General features: G+C 36.3%; 2 protein-coding genes across 3 annotated transcripts; one reads left to right on the plus strand and one right to left on the minus strand.

Annotated features, from left to right (window-relative positions):
- Nucleotides 1-1,134: 1,134 nt before the first annotated feature.
- Nucleotides 1,135-12,173, minus strand: LOC100242540 (acylamino-acid-releasing enzyme). Of its 2 annotated transcripts, none has more exons than XM_002283977.5 (18): nucleotides 11,955-12,173; nucleotides 10,744-10,919; nucleotides 10,254-10,566; nucleotides 9,785-10,006; nucleotides 9,469-9,687; nucleotides 9,263-9,337; nucleotides 8,284-8,422; nucleotides 7,877-8,028; nucleotides 7,700-7,782; nucleotides 7,487-7,608; nucleotides 7,276-7,354; nucleotides 5,660-5,834; nucleotides 5,150-5,210; nucleotides 4,884-5,006; nucleotides 4,269-4,466; nucleotides 1,755-1,823; nucleotides 1,560-1,636; nucleotides 1,135-1,472 (listed from the first exon to the last, which is right to left on the minus strand). In XM_002283977.5, exons 1-18 carry the CDS (start codon nucleotides 12,074-12,076, stop codon nucleotides 1,409-1,411), a joined length of 2,469 nt encoding a protein of 822 aa, XP_002284013.2. In that variant the 5' UTR covers nucleotides 12,077-12,173; the 3' UTR covers nucleotides 1,135-1,408. The 2 variants fall into 2 exon arrangements, with proteins under 2 accessions (XP_002284013.2, XP_010649982.1); XM_010651680.2 differs by having other exon boundaries at nucleotides 11,892-11,998.
- Nucleotides 12,174-13,455: 1,282 nt separating this feature from the next.
- LOC100252711 (photosynthetic NDH subunit of subcomplex B 5, chloroplastic) lies at nucleotides 13,456-15,276 on the plus strand. Its single transcript, XM_002279984.5, has 5 exons — nucleotides 13,456-13,821; nucleotides 14,332-14,392; nucleotides 14,523-14,585; nucleotides 14,679-14,737; nucleotides 14,852-15,276. The coding sequence occupies exons 1-5, from the start codon at nucleotides 13,579-13,581 to the stop codon at nucleotides 15,080-15,082; spliced, it is 657 nt and encodes a 218-aa protein (XP_002280020.1). The 5' UTR covers nucleotides 13,456-13,578; the 3' UTR covers nucleotides 15,083-15,276.
- The last annotated feature ends 5,062 nt before the right edge of the window (nucleotides 15,277-20,338 follow it).

Genomic DNA, 20,338 nt, shown 5'->3' on the forward strand with positions numbered 1-20,338 from the left:
ACATACTTCTGATCACATTGATTGAAAATTGTCTTTTCAAAAATAACTTTTAATTAGATTCCTTAAAAGTATGTCCAAGGTTTGAAAGAAGTTTCAAAAGTATCGTATTTTAAAAATATTTTTAAAATTATTATTATTATTATTTTTTCAAAATCCACTTACTTGGAATCCTATATCTTTCTAATTTTTTTTTCTCATTCAATATACCTAAAGAGCTTAATTAGAGTTTAGAAATAGGATGTTTTGATAGTAGCATAATTACTATTTTATAAAATAAAAATATTCAAAAAATATTAAAGTGAAAAAAAGTCTATTAGAAAATTAACTAAAAAACATGTATTAATGTAGAAATTGTGAAAACCAAAATTTATACCAAAAATAAAGTTAAACTAAAATTAATAAAAATAAATAAATTAAGCATTAAAAATTATTATAAATATTTTAAAATGAGAATCAAATTAAGATAATGATTTTATAAAAAAAAAAATTTTAAAATTGAAATATAAGAAAAAGTTTACTTCTCATTTGGATGCATACTTCCTATTTTTGCTTTTAAAAAGAGAATGTAATTTCTATATAAAATGTAAAAATTCATAAATAAATAAATAAATATAGTATAATCCTTAAAAATTTCTTTAAAAAAAATTAAAATTGAAGGTAGTAAAATGTTTTAATACCTCAATTTTTTTTAAATAGGATTTAAAAATCATTATCTTCACTTATTTTCTAAAGGTTATTTTAAGAAATAATTATATGAACATATAGAATGATTAAAAATAAAATATTAGATATAAAAATTATTTTTAAAAATACTAAAAATAGATTAAAAACATTTTAGATTTTCAAATAGATTTTTGTTCTATAAAAATCAAAGAATAATTTTTAAAAATTATTTTTCAGAATTATTTTCAGCAGTTATCATATAGATCCTAATTCTCCATAACCTACCACTCCAAAAGGAAAACTTTTAAAAGCAACATGAGTTTAAAATAACATGTAAATCCTTTATTTTCTTTCCATCGAATTTTTAAGAACCAAACATATGTAAAGATTTCCTGAGAGGTTTTCTTTGGTCTATCACACTCATGAAGTTCTATGTTGCACTTCCCTAATAAAAATCTCTTACTGCTGATATTTGAGAATCAAGTGTAAATTTCTTTCAACTTAAACACAAGTACAAGTTGCATGTAATTTTCTCATCTGTTTCCATCAAAACAATCACTGATTAATGAAACCCCTGTGACTCAAGTCGATAACGTTATTATCATTGAATGAGGGTTTACAAAGGGCATAGCCAAACTACTTCAATAAGATGGAGGAGAAAATTTAGATGATTAAGCTGATTCAAGGTGGGTGTTGTAGTTTGAAGTATTTGCCTTCTGAGTAGGGCATTGGGAGAAAAGCTGGCTCATTCACAATACTTCTTGAACCATACTCCGATATTAAGAAAGCTTTCAAAGTCTGACTGTGGTCTGCGAAGAAAAAAACATGCCATCAGACTTCAACACAAAGTAAGTCATGGCGATTGAATTCGAAAAATATGGATGAAAGCATCATACCGTTCAATCGCATGAACATCATTGGGGAATATTATCACTTTGACCTCAACTCCCTTTTCTTTTAATTCCCTTGCATACTACAAATTTCAAACCAGTACAAGTAATGTAACCATCCATGAGCGAAAACCTTGGCACTAAATGAAGAGAAAATGTTTGTCACAGTTCAGATACAGAAGGATAAAAGAAAATTCTTACGTGCAATCCATTAGAAACTGGAACACGGAGATCCTGAGCACCTAAAAGAAAAAGGGTGGGCGTTTTAACCTGCAAAGTCATTAGTACATGGACTTTAGTAGCATCAATCTAATTTCAAGCACCAGCTCATACCAACAGATGATGTTGTAACTTGGTCTTTGCAATGGAAGCTAGCAGCTTATGCTGGGCTCCATAGTTGAAGATTATAGGGCTAATGTTACAGCAAGCTTGGATCTGTGAAGCATGGCTTGTGCTTCACCCTGACCCCTATTTTGTAGGCTAACCAAAAATTTGAACTATGTTATGTATGCAAGAACTTCAGAAGTTTTTTCTTTTGTTGGTTATTATTAGCTCCATTCACCATGCCTGAACCAGGAGCCCAGCCTCACATCAATGCCACTTGCCTAAGCCAATGCCATTGCAGGCCAGGTGCAGTTGTTATGTGAACCATGAACAGTGTTTCAAAAGGCTATTGAGGCTTATGCCTTAAGCCTTGCCCCAAGATGGCTTCAGTATGGTGTAGTCAAGGCTTAAGTCTCACTATATTGAGGCTAACTTACAACCTTGAACCTATAGCCTCGAGGCTATTGAGGCTTAAACCTCAAATACTCAATGGGTTTTATAGGTTTTAGGGCCTTTACGGGCTTTCAACAAATATATTTTATAAGAGGTTCAAGATTCAATATTCAATGATCTTAATGTGTTTTGTGCTTTTATGGGGTCTTGGTATAAATTTTAGTAGTTTTGTATTAGGTCTAAGGCTAGGATTTAAAACTTTTCCAAATTAAGGGCTTAATTGACTTCCAGCTGGTCTTTCAAATGGAGGGGAAAAAAGAGATTGAGAAGAACAAAGGAAGGATTTGTTGACCATTGTACTAGTTCAGTTCATATATAATCATTATCTTATTATTGATAAATAAAAGAAAAAGAGCACAACACTTGATGAATGAAGAAGAAAATAGGTAGACGTTGACATTAATGAAGAGAATCATACAATATTTTATAAGGCTAAAGATGATTTTGAGGCATTTTGCTCAAATGAGGTGAGAAGTAAGCCTCAAGGTAGAAAAAGGTGTAAGTCTCAATTTAAACAACAAATAAATAGTGAAAAAGAAAAGAAAAACTCTCAAAAAATGGAAAAGTTATTAATAAAGTCACATGAAAATTTAATAATAAAAAACCATAAAATTCATAATAATCAAATTAATTGTTTGTTAAAATCAATAGTTCCTAATTTAGTCATCTCTTACAAAATCAAACTCTCTCTATGGTTTCATCAAATAATCTTTCAGCACTACCATCATTATCACTAATAGAATCCTCTAAGGAATTATAATCATATTCAATTGCTCTATTATCCTCCCCATCAATGTTAATATCCACTCATTTTTCTTCTTCATCCATCAATTGCAAGGGTCCTTTTCCTTTATCTATCTATAACAAGGTAATATATGAGCTCAACCACTATGATGACCAACAACTCATTTATTTCTTCCTCTTAATATCTTTTTTCCCTCTCCACTTGAAGGGTTAATTGATAGCCAACAAAGCCCTTACTTTGTAAAAGATTCAATCCTAGTCTTGGACCCAAGATAGAACTTATAAATCATATCAAAGCCCACAAAACCACAAATTACTAAGGCAATTCAATATTGGGACTAAACTTCTTATAAAAAATATACAAAAGGCTCATAAAGGCAATAAACCCATTAAAACCCTTTGAATATTTCAGGCTTAAGTCAGAATAGCCTCAAGGCTATAGCCTCAAGAAGGCGAGGCTTAAGCCTCAATTACCTTACACTGAGGCTATAACCTTAAGGGAAATTTGTAGAGCCTTGCTTGAGTCTCAGTAGCCTTTTAAAATACTATGGTGATAAGAGTAATAGAATATGATTATCATTCCTTAGAGAATCCTACAAGCAATAGTGATGGTAGTGTTGAATATTATTGTGATGAAGTCATAAGAGAGTTGGATTTTGAAGAAGATAAAAGGGAATTCAATTAGAAATTATTGATAATGACAAACAATTAATTCAGCTATTACAAATTCTATGGTTTTCTTATTATTTAATTTTCATTTGATTCATTTGAAAGTGTCAGCTTCCCTTACCAATTTGATTATCTATTTTAATAGTATTTTCTCCTTTTTTTTCTTTTTGAGATTTTTCTTTTCTTTTTTCTTCTTATTTATTTATTTATTTGTTTGAGGCTTATGCCTTATTCCATCTCGAGGTTTACCCCTCACCTCATTTGGTCAAAATGCCTCAAAGCCTTGCTCAGCCTTTTAAAACATTAACCATGAGAGTGTTTGCAGTTGCTAAATGGATGGAAAACCCTCATATTGATCAATATGGCAATGAATATACCCATGGGATGCATTTTTGCACCTAGCAGTTATAGTTTGGCTCTGGATCCTAGTTTACAATCACATTTCCGTTGTAAAATGCTTTTATCAGAAACCTTTGAGCAGCAACCAAATGTAATAAAGGAAAAAATAGTCTTCAATCAGCATACCTTGTGGATGTGTGATACAGGAGATTTGCTGTGAAGAAGAGTCAGTTGTTCAGCTGAAGGTGCTTCAGTAAAGCTATTTTTTCCTTGACTTCCATATGCCTCCACAAAGCACCAATCAGGTATATCAGTTGTACCCACCATCAGGGCCAGGTTACAAACAGGATTCCTCACAGCAGCTACTGCAAACTTATCTGGTGCCTGCAGCATGTTGAAAGACAAGATCAATCGAAGTGACTTCTTGGTCACTTCAGAAAACAAATATACATGGAAGGATGAAAATCCAGAAATCCCATCTCACAAGTGTATGCAAGGTAGATAAATGGAAAAAAAAAACATATCAAGTAAATGCAGGTTGGCAAAGCCACCACTTGTTAACTACATGTTAGCATTTATTCCAAATTCCATTCATGGTTTTATTAATTGGCCAATTTGTGACAGAATATATCTATGGAGCGCCCTTCAACTGATGATAATATCTTCAATCATCAAAGCTAGATTCCAAAACATAAGAAATTAAAGAAACAAGAGATAGAGGAAGAAAGTTCAGCAAAAAAATGTGGGCATAATGCCAAAAGATCGAACTCCAAAAGTCACACTTTCACAAAGCAACTGCACCTGACCAATCAAGTGGCTTGTTAGAAAGCCACCATGGGAACCACCAACTACAGCTATTTTAGATGGATCACAAAGCCCCATGTCAATGACATGATCTATTGCTGTTAGAACATCATTGACGTCCTGCACATAGTAAGCATTAGATATTAGGGTCTGCATGCTACTCCAAAATTATTTTGTTAAGTTAGCATGAAGAAAATCTAATCATTAGTTGAACTAGTAAAATATCAAAGCATGAATAAATACATCATAATAAGAAACGGAACCTGGGACCCAATTTTCCCTGGAAGAGATTGCAATGCTTCCTCACCAAATCCCAATGAACCTCTGAAAAGAAGTTACCAAGCTCAGTCCTTGACCACTGAATAAACTGATAGAGAAAAAAAGCTTGTCCAAGTTTCTAATACTAAAACAACCAAATAAAAAAACATGATGTTTGCATTGGGTTACAAGAGATCACCAAGCCACTCCCCTTAGCATCAAACAACATCATGTCAATGAAGAATAACAACAAAAAACACCAAGGAACCTCCTCTTCAGGAGAAGCAGGCAGATGCCAGTGGGAGTAAGGGGGAGGGAAGGAAATAGAAGTCCATTAATGCAATCTATTTGGCCACCAACTCATCTTTAAATGAAAGAAAGAGAGAAAGGGAGAGAGGGGGCGAGAGCCTCCCATGAGTTACATAGTATCAAATGAGAAAAATTGGAATATTCAACAACTAAAAGCAACATCTATTAATATTGAAAAAAATAAAAAGAGGAAAAGTATCACTTACCTGTAATTTACGATTAGTAAGCTGTAACCTAGTGAAGAGAGAAATGCCAAATTCTTTGAAAAGCTTGACGATGAGACAGAATGCGGTCCCCCATGAAGGACCACAATTAGTGGATCACATGTATCATTCTTCTTGTTGGAAGATACAAATATAGCTTCAAAAGGTTTGCAGGAACCTGAAATGAATTTAACACATGTGGATCACTGAAGTCAATGCAGTGTAACAGACAGCATAATTACTAAGATTTTATATTTCTGGTAACAAAAGGAAAAAAGAACAATGAAGTAATTTTTCTTTCTTTCTAAAAGAAATGATCCATCACATTGTTGATTTGTTCCCATGCCCATAAAAAGGAGGATAGCTGCCTATGACAATCCACTTGAATTCATAATTAGAAAAATCAGTTTTATTTTTCATCGATCAATTTAACTGTTCAAGTTATTTCTGCTAGCAACGAAATGCTTCAATCCCTCAATTAACAGGATGAGCCCATGTCTCTTTGCATGAGACACTGTCATTATTGATTTTCTCCATCATGTTTTGTCGATTAAAATGTCATAGCAGTTCTCAGTTCAAAGAAGGGAAATTACCCAAAGAAATAATAATAACAATATTTCTGTTAGCAACGAAATCCTTCAATCTCTCGGTTAACAGGATGAGGCCATGTCTCTTTGCATGAGACACTGTCATTATTGATTTTCTCCATCATGTTTTGTTGATTAAAATGTCATAGCAGTTCTCAGTTCAAAGAAAGGAAATTACCCAAAGAAATAATAATAACAATACTTCTGTTAGCAACGAAATCCTTCAATCTCTTGGTTAACAGGATGAGCCCATGTCTCTTTGCATGAGACACTGTCATTATTGATTTTCTCCATAATAGAGCCCAACGTAAATTCTAGTTTAAAGAACTATGAGATATTTGCTAAGGCAAGGAGTGGAACCTCAAATCCCATAGTTAAAATCAAATTCTTATGGCTTGAGCTAATTAATCTCCTGGATTATATTTTACAAAAACAGCACAACATACACACTGTTGAGGCTGGATTGAATGACCTAGGTCCAGAGAAGGCCAATTTGCAACCTGGTTGTGAAGATCAGAAGATTAAAAATTTCAGATGTGATCTACAAGAAAGCTGTAATAAGAGAAACTGAAGTAAATTGAGGGAGAAAGATAGGTGTAAGAAATTGAGAAAGGTTGAACAAAGGAACTAGTGGAGACTGGAAATATATCATTATAAAAACATTAAGTCAATCCATGTTTTAGGGAAGAGAACTAGTGAGAAACTTGAGAAGTGAGAGAGCTGAAAATTCAGGGCAATGAGTTGGTGCAGCAGCATCCAAGGGAAGGCAGGAGTAAAGAGGAAGACAAACCATGGGGTCTATTTGGAAAATAAATAAAGGACAGACAAAGAGAAGCAAATGATATCCTTGCTTTTCCTACAAAATAACTACAAAGAAGTTCCATATCACAAGATGATAAATGTAAAAGATTTAAACTATATAGGCAGGTACACTGCACAAACTCTAGAACTTCTTGTCTGACATAAACTCAAAACAATTGCATTAATATGGGAGACATGATTTTGACATGAAAACTCAAGGCCATATAATACCTTTTGTGAGGCAATCAGAAACATCCTTGACTGGAATCTTCATTATGCTGAATTGAAGAGATGAGAGCAGGGATCTAATCTGTAGCACATCATTGCAAGAGACTCAGTTCATAGTTTTTTGATAGGAGGAGACTCAGTTCATAGTTTAAAATGTTAAGTATCAAAGAGAATCAATACATTTCCATAGAGCACAAAATAAAATATTATAAACCTTCTCAGAGCATCTGGGTATGGGATTTGAAACATCTAGCCAACTCCATGAATCACTCGCAGTTGTCTTCTCAGCAAGCCAACCATACTTCATTTCAGGAATGTCTATTGGACTGCTACATACTATGAATAGGAAACAGAAACTAGAAATTTGATATCAAATTTTGTTTTTGATATACAATGCTATTAATAAGGATCATAATTTAATGTTTACCTGCAACAATATTATCCCCATCCAATGTAAGAACATTCCATGAAAATCCTGAGTCATTAGGGCTGACATGTGACACATTCCCACTGTAAACAGATAAGCATATCAGGGAGGATTAATTATTCAAACAAGAACATAACACATATCCATGAAAAGAAATGCACAGCTATAGTTAGTTACCTCAACACATCCACAGAAAGAATTACTTGAGTGCTATGCCAGGCAGAAGACAAAATCATAGTGCATCCATCAGAAAGCCATGGGTTACTAAGGATGCTTGAACAATACAGCCCAGGGAAGTAACCATCCTCAGCACACATCATAACAGGAATCTAAAAATGTGAAACAGAATGAGGCAATGACAAGTGCAACTGAATACAATATAGAGTATAAGACTCATTCAACATGCTGCATATTTCTTTCTATTCCCTAAACAATCTTTTATGAAATTAATATATTTAAAAAACATTAGGGTGGTTATAGGATATGTGAGGACAAAAAACTAAGAATTACACAGATTGACTAACTGTGTGAACCACACCTCAGAAGTTATGTTAAATTTAACAGATATAAACTGAAAAGCTCACCACATCAACAATGTTTGCAGATGGGCATGGTTTCCCATCAGTTGGCCAAGCAATTCTGTGAAGTGAATCAGTTGCAGAATGTGCCCCAGAATCCACAGAACTTTTTGCAGATAAAAACACAAGAAACTTTCCATCTGGGCTGGAAATCAAACAATTCATAAATAAACATAAGATCCATAGCTGTATCTCAAATTAATATTGGTAGAGTAATTTCAACAACTAATAAAGTAACCTATAATCTCTTTGGCTCTCAAAGAAACACTAGTATAATAAATTGTTGAAGAATAGTGAAAAACATGGATCTTTAGATGTTTTATTGGAAATTTCTCAATTATCATAAGCATAAAGTGTAAACCATCAAATGTAGAACGGAGGACTTTCTGTATGGACAACAGGAAACAAACATTAGAAAAAAAAAAAAAAAAAGATACAGAAAGACTAACAAATCTGTGAAATCTTAGACAAAGACCTAAAATCCTCTATATGGAATACTAATGGAATTTGCCTCTCCACAGCAACAAACAAGGGTACAGTAGCTATTACCCATAACAGAATTAAATGGAAGGAAATTGAAGATGTCATTTCAAAAAATAAATTGTCCATTAAAATTTGTAATTACTTAATATATTAAACTCAACAGTATACTACATTAAAGAATGAAAATGGAAGATGTCATTTCAAAAAATAAATTGTCCATTAAAATTTGTAATTACTTAATATATTAAACTCAACAGTATACATTAAAGAATGAAAATGGAAGTAAACAAGGTAATCTTTCAGGCCTGTCCTTGGCTGGCCTTCTAAGACATGCATTTTCACATAGGAATATTTTATGAAAGTAGCACCATATTTATTGCAACATCAAGAATGCACTCTATGAAAAGATATTGCATGCTAAATAACTGGGAAAAAAAATGGTATTTATAGATCTCAATGAAGAAAGTTGAAAAACAATTATCTGAGATGGTGGTAAACACACCTGAACCTTGGAAAGAAAGCACTACTAATGCTTTGAGTTAGATTAACCACAGTTGAATCTTCATTTACATTGCTCCTGGAATGTATTAAGAAAGTAAAAATTACATCAAAGTTGAAGTTTGTTTGCATAGTCTTCAACACACAATGAGTGTTGATGAGTAGAAAGATAGATAAATCATAGCATATCAATCAAAGCAAGTAACCCACTTGGACTGAAGTTCGTTGGCTTTTGATTCACAAAATGGAGCCCTGACTGCATACAAGGCACAGGGGCGATTGTAGCAATACTTAATGCCAAGCTTCCTTGTCTCTGATGACCACCCAACAAAAACCAAATATTGAGAGAAGCCTTCAGCCAATGGAGCCCATATAACTTGTCCTATACTCAAGGATTTGCTAATTCCTTCAACAGCATGCACCTCGCCACTGTATATCACAAGTTAATATTAAACATCTAATCCAGAACCTAAGCCTCTCTGTCCTATCATAGCATTATCATGAGCAGAAACTAGTATATTTGGACCTCTCAATATTGATGACAAAAAGTGCAGGCTGCCTTTTCCCAGCATAAGTTTCCCCCCAATGCTCCTCCCATTCTCCTAGACCTTTCCAGCTGCCAGACTCCTTGTCTGCAGAATCTCCTTTCTTATAGCCTGAACCACCAAATGTGGGCTTGGAGGGAGATGGCTCTTCAGCAACATAAGCAATTAGAGTTTCATCAGAGTTCCAAGAAATTCCCTCAAACCTGTGAGCCATCAATGAAGAACTTCTATGTTAACTATGACAATGTGGAAAACACTGCAATTTTTTAGAACAACCAGTAATATCACCAAATATACAAACTTCTTGGGAAGCCACAGAAAAAAACAATACATATGAAAGTCTCAACAACAACAACAGAGAGAGACAGAGACAGAGAGAGAAAGAGAGCTGTGCTAACATTAAAGCACAGTCCATTTGCTAACATTATGAAAATTAGATTGATAAATTACCATCCATCAGTATATACTGAACCATGAACAGATTGAGGGACATTGAACTCCTTTTCTAACTGAGATGGGCCCCAGATTTCAAATTGAGTGGGAGACTCATTTTCAGGATTTCGAACTACAAGAAGCTTTGAACCTGAAGGTGATGGAACCATTGTAGACACGCCCATCATCTCAATAGGAAATGGAGCCCATTGAAAGTTTACAGAATGGTCACTTTCTTTTGAGATATGAGCGGATAAAATTTGTTTCCTCCTCTTGTTGGCCAGTAGATTTGTTTGGCTAATTGAAAACATTGCCTGGGAGCCTTTTCCTCCTGCAAAATTATTATGCACCAGTGCAATAGTCAGCTATAGGTATCAGCTTGAGAAAAAAAAAAGAGGAAACAAATACAAATAACAACAACAACAACAATAATAATAATAATAATAATGCTGAGCACAATCTTCTGCTGCACATTGAAGAAGAAATGCAAAAGCACAAGAAGCTATACCACTGTCACGCTTGAAAGTCCATGCCTTGTCAATGCTGGCAATGCTAGTGAACTCTTTGAGTAACTTAGACTGTGAAGCATATGTTTCCTCCATTGCTGGATCTATACCCAGGGGCACTTCCTTCATAGAGCTGGATCCACAACTAGCCATGACCAACGAGGTTGACAAGCTTCTACTGCAAGTTCAATGTGAAATTAAAAGATTAATAAACCATATTTTAGAAATGGACAAGCTTCTCAATCAGGCAAGAAATCATCCATCTATATGAGATCCAATGTGAAACACAAGAAAGTTTTGGCAACTCAACACTTGAGGCACCAGTTTCAATAATGGGGAATAACAAAGGTACTGACAATTTCCAATATCCCTCCCACACCAAAGGGAAAAAACAAAAACAAAAACAAAGAAAAAAAACCCAAAAGAACTTGTATTCTCCTATATAGTTTACATTGCATTGTAAATATATGAACAACTCCATATCTTGGCCCCCTTAAAACTGTCGTGAGGAAAAAAAGAAAAATCAAATGAAGAGATTAAAATAGCATCTTAACAATTCATATATGTAATCTGTGTTTGCATATCCATATTGGCCAGCCTACTTCAACTACAGCAGCAGCTATTGGCCAGCTGCAATCCCTTTAGCGGCAAAAAAATGGGGAGGTTTTGAAAATCCCCCACATTTTTTGGTGATTTTCTGAATCAATTTTGTCTCATTTTGGCCAGGCAGATTTCCCTACAAACTCAGCATGCCCAATTTATTGATTCCCTTCTACTTAAAAAATAAATAAATAAATAAATAAAATTTATAGAGAGAACTCATATACCCAGAAAATTAAAAACGACAAACAAGCATATACTCCTTTCAATTATCTAAACAAAGACAATCCCTCTTAGAAAATTATACTAATAACCCGATTCCAGGGATTCATAAAAAGGAAAAATAATCGAAATAGAAAAAACCAAATGCAAAAAGGAAAAGAAAAGAAAAAATAAAAGGGAAAAGACACAACTGACATGATATAACCTGTGATTCATACACAAAAATCATCCATAAAACTAAAAATTCAAAAAAAAAAAAAACCATCGAAGAAGATATCAAAGTAAGAACACGCATCAACTAATTACTTTAGCGTACACCATAAATCACCTCAAAAATCAGTAACACAGAAGTAAGCAAAATGAACAAGAGCGAGAGAGAAGAAGCGATTACGCTGAGACAGAAAAGGGTCTGAGAGGAGTGGAGCGACGAGCAGAAAAGGAAGGAGGGAAGCGAGCGAGAAGCGAGCTCACGCGCCACTCCGAGGTAATAGTGGTTATACGCAAGCTCGCCATTCTAATACTCCACTCCCCATTGGGCCACTTCTAAAGATGCTCACTGTCCTTTGACGACAAAAATGATAAAATATTTTTAACAATAATTTATGTGTATTATATAGTTTATAATGACTTATAAGTATAGTCTATAAAAAATATTATATGCGGTCTACGTATTTTTATTAAAATGGAGCCTTTTGGAATCTGTTTGCTATTGTGTACAAAATAATTTTCTAAAATCTAAAGGACGTTTTTTATTTTTTTAAAATAAAAGCAATGAAATAATAGATAGTTTCCGATTTTAAAAATAGAAAATTGTTTTTAAAAATTCATAACACCGTTCAACCATTGTTATTTATTTCCAATTTTTTAAAACCAAATAAAAAATAATTTTCAAAAAATAAATAAAAATTACTTTCATATGTTTTTAAAAATTAAAGGAAAACATAAAAAAATAATAATAAAATTAAACATGTCATACCAAAAATCTTCAAAATATAATATTTTATTTAAATTACATGTATTTTTTCTAAATTTTTTTATTAAGCTAATAAATTTCAAACCAAACCATATATAAAATTTATTAATTTTAAAATTTAAAAACATATTTAATTAGCATTAAAAAGTAATAAAATTGAATAATATTAAAGGGTTATTGACTAAAATTTATTTTAAATGACTTATTTAATTTATTATTTCCATATATTATATTTTTACAAATTTTTTTATTATACAAATAAACTCAAAAATCAAATGAGATTTAATGTATTGAATTTATTAAAGAATTTAGTCAATAGCTTAAAACCTTAATATTAATCTAATTAATAACATAAATTCATTAACGGAAGTTGGCTTAGAATAAGTCATTTTCTACACATAATTATGTTTTTATCATTTTGAAATATAGTATACAAAAATTAAGATATTATGAATCATTACTTTTTTTTGTTTGTGGTAAATAGAACTATTTTCATATTTATTGGTAATTGCAAAACTATTTTCAATTGGATTAGATTTAATTAATAGTATATGAATTGAATTTATAATATTTTTATAAAATCAAAATAAAAAAATTATTTTCAAAACAATTTATCCAAATAATTTTTTTAAAAAATTTGAAATTAAACTAACTTTTAAAGATATTTCATTATTTTGAATTGGAGTTTGTCTGTTTGTGCCACGTTTGAAGAAACCTGTTCTTTTCCTGAAAGTAAATTATGATTAAATTAATTTTTTTTTAAATGCCACGGAGGCTTCCGATGGATAAGGTTGCTCCAGGCTCACCAGTCACTCAGCAGTGAGCAGTCAGCACTCAACTCAGTAACCAGCTAATTCAGAAGGAGATAACCAAACTGAAGTTTGAATGTCCGATAAAAGGACACAAACCAAAATCTAAACACGTGGCATAGTAACACTAGGCTTTGATACGCATCTGAGAGAGAGAGCAGTCACGGTATCCTGACCTCCAAGATCACGAAACAAAGCAAGGCCCAAAACGCTACACCGTAAGAAAAACGGAAATGGCGGTTTCTTCCTCACCTTCAGTTCTCTCCACCACTTTACTATCCAGAATCAGCCTCAGTTCTCAGCCACTCGAAGCTAGGGTTAGGGCCCGCTTTTCGATTCAAACAACTCCTGCCTCTACCCAGCAACTTAAATTGTTTGGAAATTTGAGGAGATTGAATGCTGCTGGATTGTCAGAGATTGAACCGGACCTCAACGAAGATCCCGTCGACCGTTGGGGCACCAACGGAATCAGCTCCGTGCGTTGTTATAATTATTTGTTATATTCTAAATGGTTATAGACTTTCAATCTGCAATATGATATAACAAACTGTTCTCAGGAGCTTCGGTGATATGTTTGAGTTGGCCATGTTTCAATATTACTAATAGTAGTAATGGCGTATTACCAAAATTGTATGTAGAGGCTTAGATTTGAATGGATTAATTTTCCCATTTGATATAATTAATAAAAGAGGAATAATGGTTTGCTTCTTTGTTGTTTAATGTTTGATGACCTTACATGTGAAATTATTTTATTGATTGCATTTTGTGGGGTATCGTTTCCAGAGATTAATTGTGATTATACAGTATGAAACTGATTAGGTAATGATTTTGATTAGGAAGAAATGATGAGAAAGGCAGTAGTTGTTTGTTTGTGTTTGTGTATCATTTCTTTCATGATTTTTTTTCTTCATTTTTTGGATGAATGTAAACCTAAATGGTATTGTTGTCAATTTTTATTTTTTTTTTTATCATAATCATGGTTTCAGGAAGATTTTAAATATGGGTATTATGATGGACATCACACTTACTTTGAAGGCGATGACAAAGGTATTTGTTTTGCATTCTTTTTCCCTTCCTGGTTTTGTTGATTTTGATCGTGGGTTCAACTTTGGTTTCTCTTGATTGAAGTATTATGAAAGTCGGAGACCTTATTTGCTTGTTGTGGGGATCATGTCAGGAACATTCTGGGGAGCAATTGCAGAGGATTATGCAGCAGTAGAGCCCCCCACAGGGTTTCAAGGTATTGATGAATAACTTAGACATTTGATAACCCTGTACCCTAAGCTATTGTCACTGAACATTTGCTGGCTTGGTTCTCCTTTTGGCTGGGCAGGGTTTATTTCATGGGCTTTCCTTCCAGCAATTGCTGCAGGGATGTATTTCAATGTCCCGGTAATTTCAAATCTAGAATTAACATTTGTGAGGAATTAGCTATTACTGGATTTAGAAATTAGCAAAATGGCCTTGGTTAACTTTGCTTTAACATTGCTCTGCCCTACTCTGCAGGGGGAGTACTTATACATAGGAGCAGCTTTGTTTGCTGCAGTATTTTGCATAATTGAAATGGATAAACCAGACAAACCCCACAATTTTGAGCCACAGATATACAATATGGAGAGGGGAGCTCGTGACAAGTTGATAGCCGACTACAACACCATGGATATATGGGAATTTAATGAGAAATATGGGGATCTGTGGGATTTCACCGTGAAGAAGGATGACATAGAAAAGAGATAACTATTCCTGAGCAGAATTATTGTTAGAATTGCACAATCATTCCACACATGGACAGTTAAAGGTATCCATAACCTCTCTCGGCCACCACCAAAATCCCATCGGTACATATTTATATGGTGAACATTGAACAATGTGAGTGTAATTCTAGTAGCAAAATATCAATGTGAATGAAAAAAAAAAAATTCTTGCCACAAGATTGGTTATTTATGCTTTGAATTTGTTCTGTTAGAATGGTTTGAACAGAAAAAGGGGGAGTTGATTTTTGAGTTTGCTGTATTGGAATACTGATAAAGTTTTTTATTCCCCTTCTTTTTCAATGGGATAAAGCTTTGCTGCATTGAATTGGTGGAACCTCTTGGTGGCTTCAAATATAGAATGCAACTATTATTGTGGCTTATAGGAAGTATTATGATGCACCAGGTGCCATGAAAAAACATAATTTTATTGTCACATTTGCCTCCCATAAACTTTAGGACTTGAGTAGATAATAATGGATTTCCTTTTGTATTGTGCAAAGAAATTGAAAAAGATGTGAGTCCATGAAATATCAGAATCATATGCCTGCCTATTATGGATTCGTTGTTCATTTTAATGTGTCCAGACAGGTACATTCTTTGTAGATTCCTGATCAACTTGAATGACATTTACTAGCACATATAGCACAGGAGTATATGTGCTTGTTCTTGTGTTTTATCCATGCTTAACTGGAATATCCAGTCCAGGCTACTAAAAATATCTATAAGAAATTCATAAACATGTGCAGCTAGCATGAATAGATAGAGATTCAGTTTTGAGCAATCTTCTAAAAGCTGCTAGCCTCTTGAAGACTGTTAATATTCCAAAAAGTGTATATAAGAAACACTATAATTTTTCATTTTTAAAAAATGGAGGAGATTAGAGAGAAGATGAAAGTTGTTAGAATGGATCCAGCTTGATAAGCAATATTATTTTGTACTCTTCAATTCAAGTACCATCGCATGTTAATCCTAGTAAAATTTCTTCTTAATCTTGTAAACTTCACTCAGTCACCGCCGTTTGTTTGTAAAGGGACTTTGATTGTGTATTTATACTTACATCAGCTGCAAAGTTATTTGGTTCTTGCATGTAACCATCTTTTAGTGTCCATCTCAAAAAGAAATCATGTGTCACATTTTCCCAGTTGTAGAGCATGTGCGTGTGGGGGCATCTTTGTTGTCACTGATCCTCATCCAGTTAACCAAATCAAGAGTTCTTAGCCTATCTTTTGGAGAGTGTTCAATTGTAGTTAGCCCTTGGCTTTGCCCCAATTCTGTGATCAAGTTGTGATAGGTAGCTCATGTGCTACCACTAGTCTGCCTAGTCCTTTCAGATGTCCTGTTTGTGTTGTGTCTGCTCATGCCAATCTAATTGCTTATTCAGATGTGACGCATACTTATATTTACACACAAAGATAGGGTTTTAATGGGTGAAGCTCCCTTTTATATTCAAATTATACCCCTGCCCTTTTACTTAAATTAGTTCCTGTCCATGATTGTTTATTGATTCTTCTGTTTATCTTTCATAAATATTGCTTTTTGCATCTTAGGACGCCGCTGTTGTAGACAGTTCTTCAGTTTTGTTCTTCTCCAGATTTCCTATGAATCCTCTGGCCTAATTTGCTTCCAGCTGCCCACTTTAGCTGAGAGTGACAGCAGAAGGTAAGATTATGGTTCCCATTTAATGAGCATCCATATTTTTTCGACATGGGGACACATTTTTCTTAAGCAGTTGTTATCTCAATAGCTTAAACATATTCCAGATTATGTCCTATGTAGGGACCCCTCCCTCTGGGAAACACGTGGCACGCACCTCACAGTGACACGTGGCACGCATCATTATCCGAACCACCACCATCCGGATTCCCCTAAAGATGTGCATAAGGCAGTTCTCCTATCCGGACCACTTCAAGGAAAGGCAAAAGACGTTTCAACTTCTCCTGTCCAAGGAAGAGCAAACGACGCTGGCAGAGCATAGGTATCCGGACAACCTTCGTAATGCATCCGCTCCACAATACATCCGGATAATCAGCATGTGTCACCCAGATATGATCATCCGGATGACCAAATAAAGTAAAGCGAGTCTTACACGCTATCACAACAAACAGGCACGGCCCACATCCCATCACCGGCAGAATGAGAAGACAGGAGGAAGTGACAGCAAGTCACTTCCCACGATCATTCTACATAATCACTTCCCACGATCTCTGACAGCCGCATCACCTACCATGGTTTCTGACAGCCGTTCGTAGGATGATAATGCTCCTACTGACACCTATTATCATCATCACAACATAAAATATCTCCTCGCCATTAATGAAAGGAACAGTACCCCTGAAGCTGGATATATATGCCTTCGCACGAAGAAGAAAGGATCCCCTGGTAACTTCTTAATACCTGGTAAAAGGCCAACTGACTTATACCTCTCTCTCTAACCATGGCTAACAAAACCATCGGAGGGTGCGTCCGGACACCCTGTCCGGACACCTTCTTGCAGGTATAACGACTGGATCAAGAACATGTATAAGTTGAAATCGCGCGTCCATCCATCTGGCAACTACGTGGATCCTCAAAGACGCGAGGTAACAACATTGGCGCCGTCTGTGGGAAATTTCTTTTACTTCGATTCAGTCACTGAAAAAGATGGCAACACCTTCTCGAAGCCGGTCATCTGGTAGGGAAGAGGATGATAATTTTGAGTGGCGCCTAGCCATCGAAAGAAGACAGTTGGCAAGCGAAAGACAGCTAAAAGCTCTCCTCCAGGAGACAGAAAGACTGAGAGAAGAAAACGTTGTGTTACGCATCCAGGCTTCAACATCAGGGCCTCCGCGACGACAGCGTTCGAGGGGCCAAGTAGCAAACTCAAGGCCTTAACAAGAACCGGAGTCAATATATCCTGGGACAACAGGAGCTATCCCAGGAGCACACGACGCAAGACCTCATGAGCCACGCACGCCTATGCCTCGAGCTCCTCGTGAGGAAAGCTCAGACTCTACTCACTTTTCAGCAAAAAGACAACGTGATAAAAAATCCCAGTTGTCAAATTCGATGCGCGCAAGACTAGGCCCACAAGAGCCTGGAAGATCAAGGCCACCAATGGCCACAACTTGGGCACCACGCCCTGACCCCATAGCCACCCCCATGGTGCAAAACGTTCACCCGCATCGTGACCCCGTAGTCACCCCCGTGATGCGAAACGTTCATTCACACCCAGCGGAACAACCAATTGGGAAGAACATCCCAAGCGGGCCACCTATTGGCTCCATCAGCAAAAGGCTGGATGACATGCTCTCCACGCCTTTCTGCTCTCATATCATTAACTACGAGCCCCCAAGGGGATTCCTCGTGCCAAAATTTTCCACATACGATGGAACCAACGATCCCTTCGATCACATCATGCATTATCGACAGCTTATGACGCTCGATATTGGCAATGATGCACTACTATGCAAAGTATTTCCTGCCAGCCTACAAGGACAAGCCCTCTCATGGTTTCATCGCCTACCTCCCAACTCTGTTGGTAATTTCAGGGACCTGTCCGAAGCTTTTGTGGGACAATACTTGTGCTCCGCTCGACACAAACAAAATATCAGCACCCTCCAGAACATAAAAATGCGAGATAACAAATCATTGAGGGAATTTGTGAAACGATTTGGCCAGGCCGTACTTCAAATAGAGGCTTGCAGCATGGATGCGGTCCTACAGATCTTCAAACGAAGCATCTGTCCAGACACTCCATTTTTCGAATCACTAGCCAAAAAACCTCCTACAACAATGGACGATTTGTTCAGACGTGCGAACAAATATTCAATGCTCGAAGATGACGTGCGTGCGGCCACTCAGCAAGTTTTGGTTGCCGGACGACCAGCTAGAAATAATACGGAGGGAAGTAATAAACCTTCGGATCGGCCAAAGCCGTCTGACCGAAGGCAGGAAGGGCCAAGTCGCCCGGAAATGCCACCTCTCACACCTCTTTCCATATCATATGAGAAGCTTCCCCCAATGATCCAGGACTTGTCCGACTTCAAGTGGCCTAGACCCCTTGGAACGGATCCATCCACAAGGGATCGTAGCAGGAGATGCGCCTTCCACAAAGATCATGGCCATACCACAGAAACATGCCGATCTTTTCAGTATCTGGTCGAAAGGCTCATAAAAGCAGGGCATTTGAAGCAATACCTCCGATCAGATAGTGGACGAAGGGACACACCCCAACATCACAATCCCGGGAACCTTAGGGCACCAGCGGCCCCCAAGGCTGTTATAAACTATATTACCGGAGGTCCATCTGACGAGGAATACGACTCTAGGCGAAAAAGGCAAAAATTGTTGCGAGCCGCATCAATACGCGAACGCATAAACTCCATCCGGCCTGGGCTAACAGGAGAGGGCCCTCGCCCCATAGATGGAACAATAATTTTTCCACCAGTAGATCCCACCCGGACACTACAACCACATCGCGACGCCCTCATCTTGTCCCTGGAAATTGGGGACTTCGATGTGCGGCGTATCTTAGTTGACCCAGGCAGTTCGGCCGACCTGGTACAAGCATCAGTCGTTGGCCGCATGAGACATAGTCTCGCGGGCCTTGAAAACCCTGGACGAATCTTATCCGGATTCAACGAATCATCAACCACATCCTTGGGAGATATCATACTGCCGGTCCAAGCTGGCCCAGTCACTCTCAATGTACAGTTTTCAGTAGTACAGGAGCTATCACCCTTCAATGTCATTTTGGGGCGCACATGGCTCCACTACATGAAAGTTATCCCCTCTACATACCATCAAATGGTGAGTTTTCTTACCAACGATGGTCAAATCGACCTATATGGCAGCCAATTAGCCGCTCGCCAGTGCTATCAGATAGCACGTGAAGCAGGGGCCAACCAGGAGGATGCATCTCCCCCTGAACCCAGCATGGCACACGACCAATAGCAATTATTGGGTCCGGCGGACAAAGATCCCCCGGCAGCAGATCCCTTACAAACAATCCAAATTTCGGAGGAAAACGATCACCTCACGAACATCAGTTCCCTCATGACACAAGAAGAAACTCAGGGCATGCAAAATATCCTCAGACAGAACCATGACATCTTCGCGTGGGCACATTCTGACATGAAGGGAATTCATCCCTCCATTGCATCTCACAGGCTTAACGTCTTTTCAACTGTCAGGCCCGTCCGACAGAGGATTAGGCGCTTCCACCCGGATAGACAAAGAGTCATCCGGAACGAGATTGACA

Source organism: Vitis vinifera, chromosome 5 (assembly GCF_030704535.1).
Source record: "Vitis vinifera cultivar Pinot Noir 40024 chromosome 5, ASM3070453v1".
NCBI lineage: Eukaryota > Viridiplantae > Streptophyta > Magnoliopsida > Vitales > Vitaceae > Vitis > Vitis vinifera.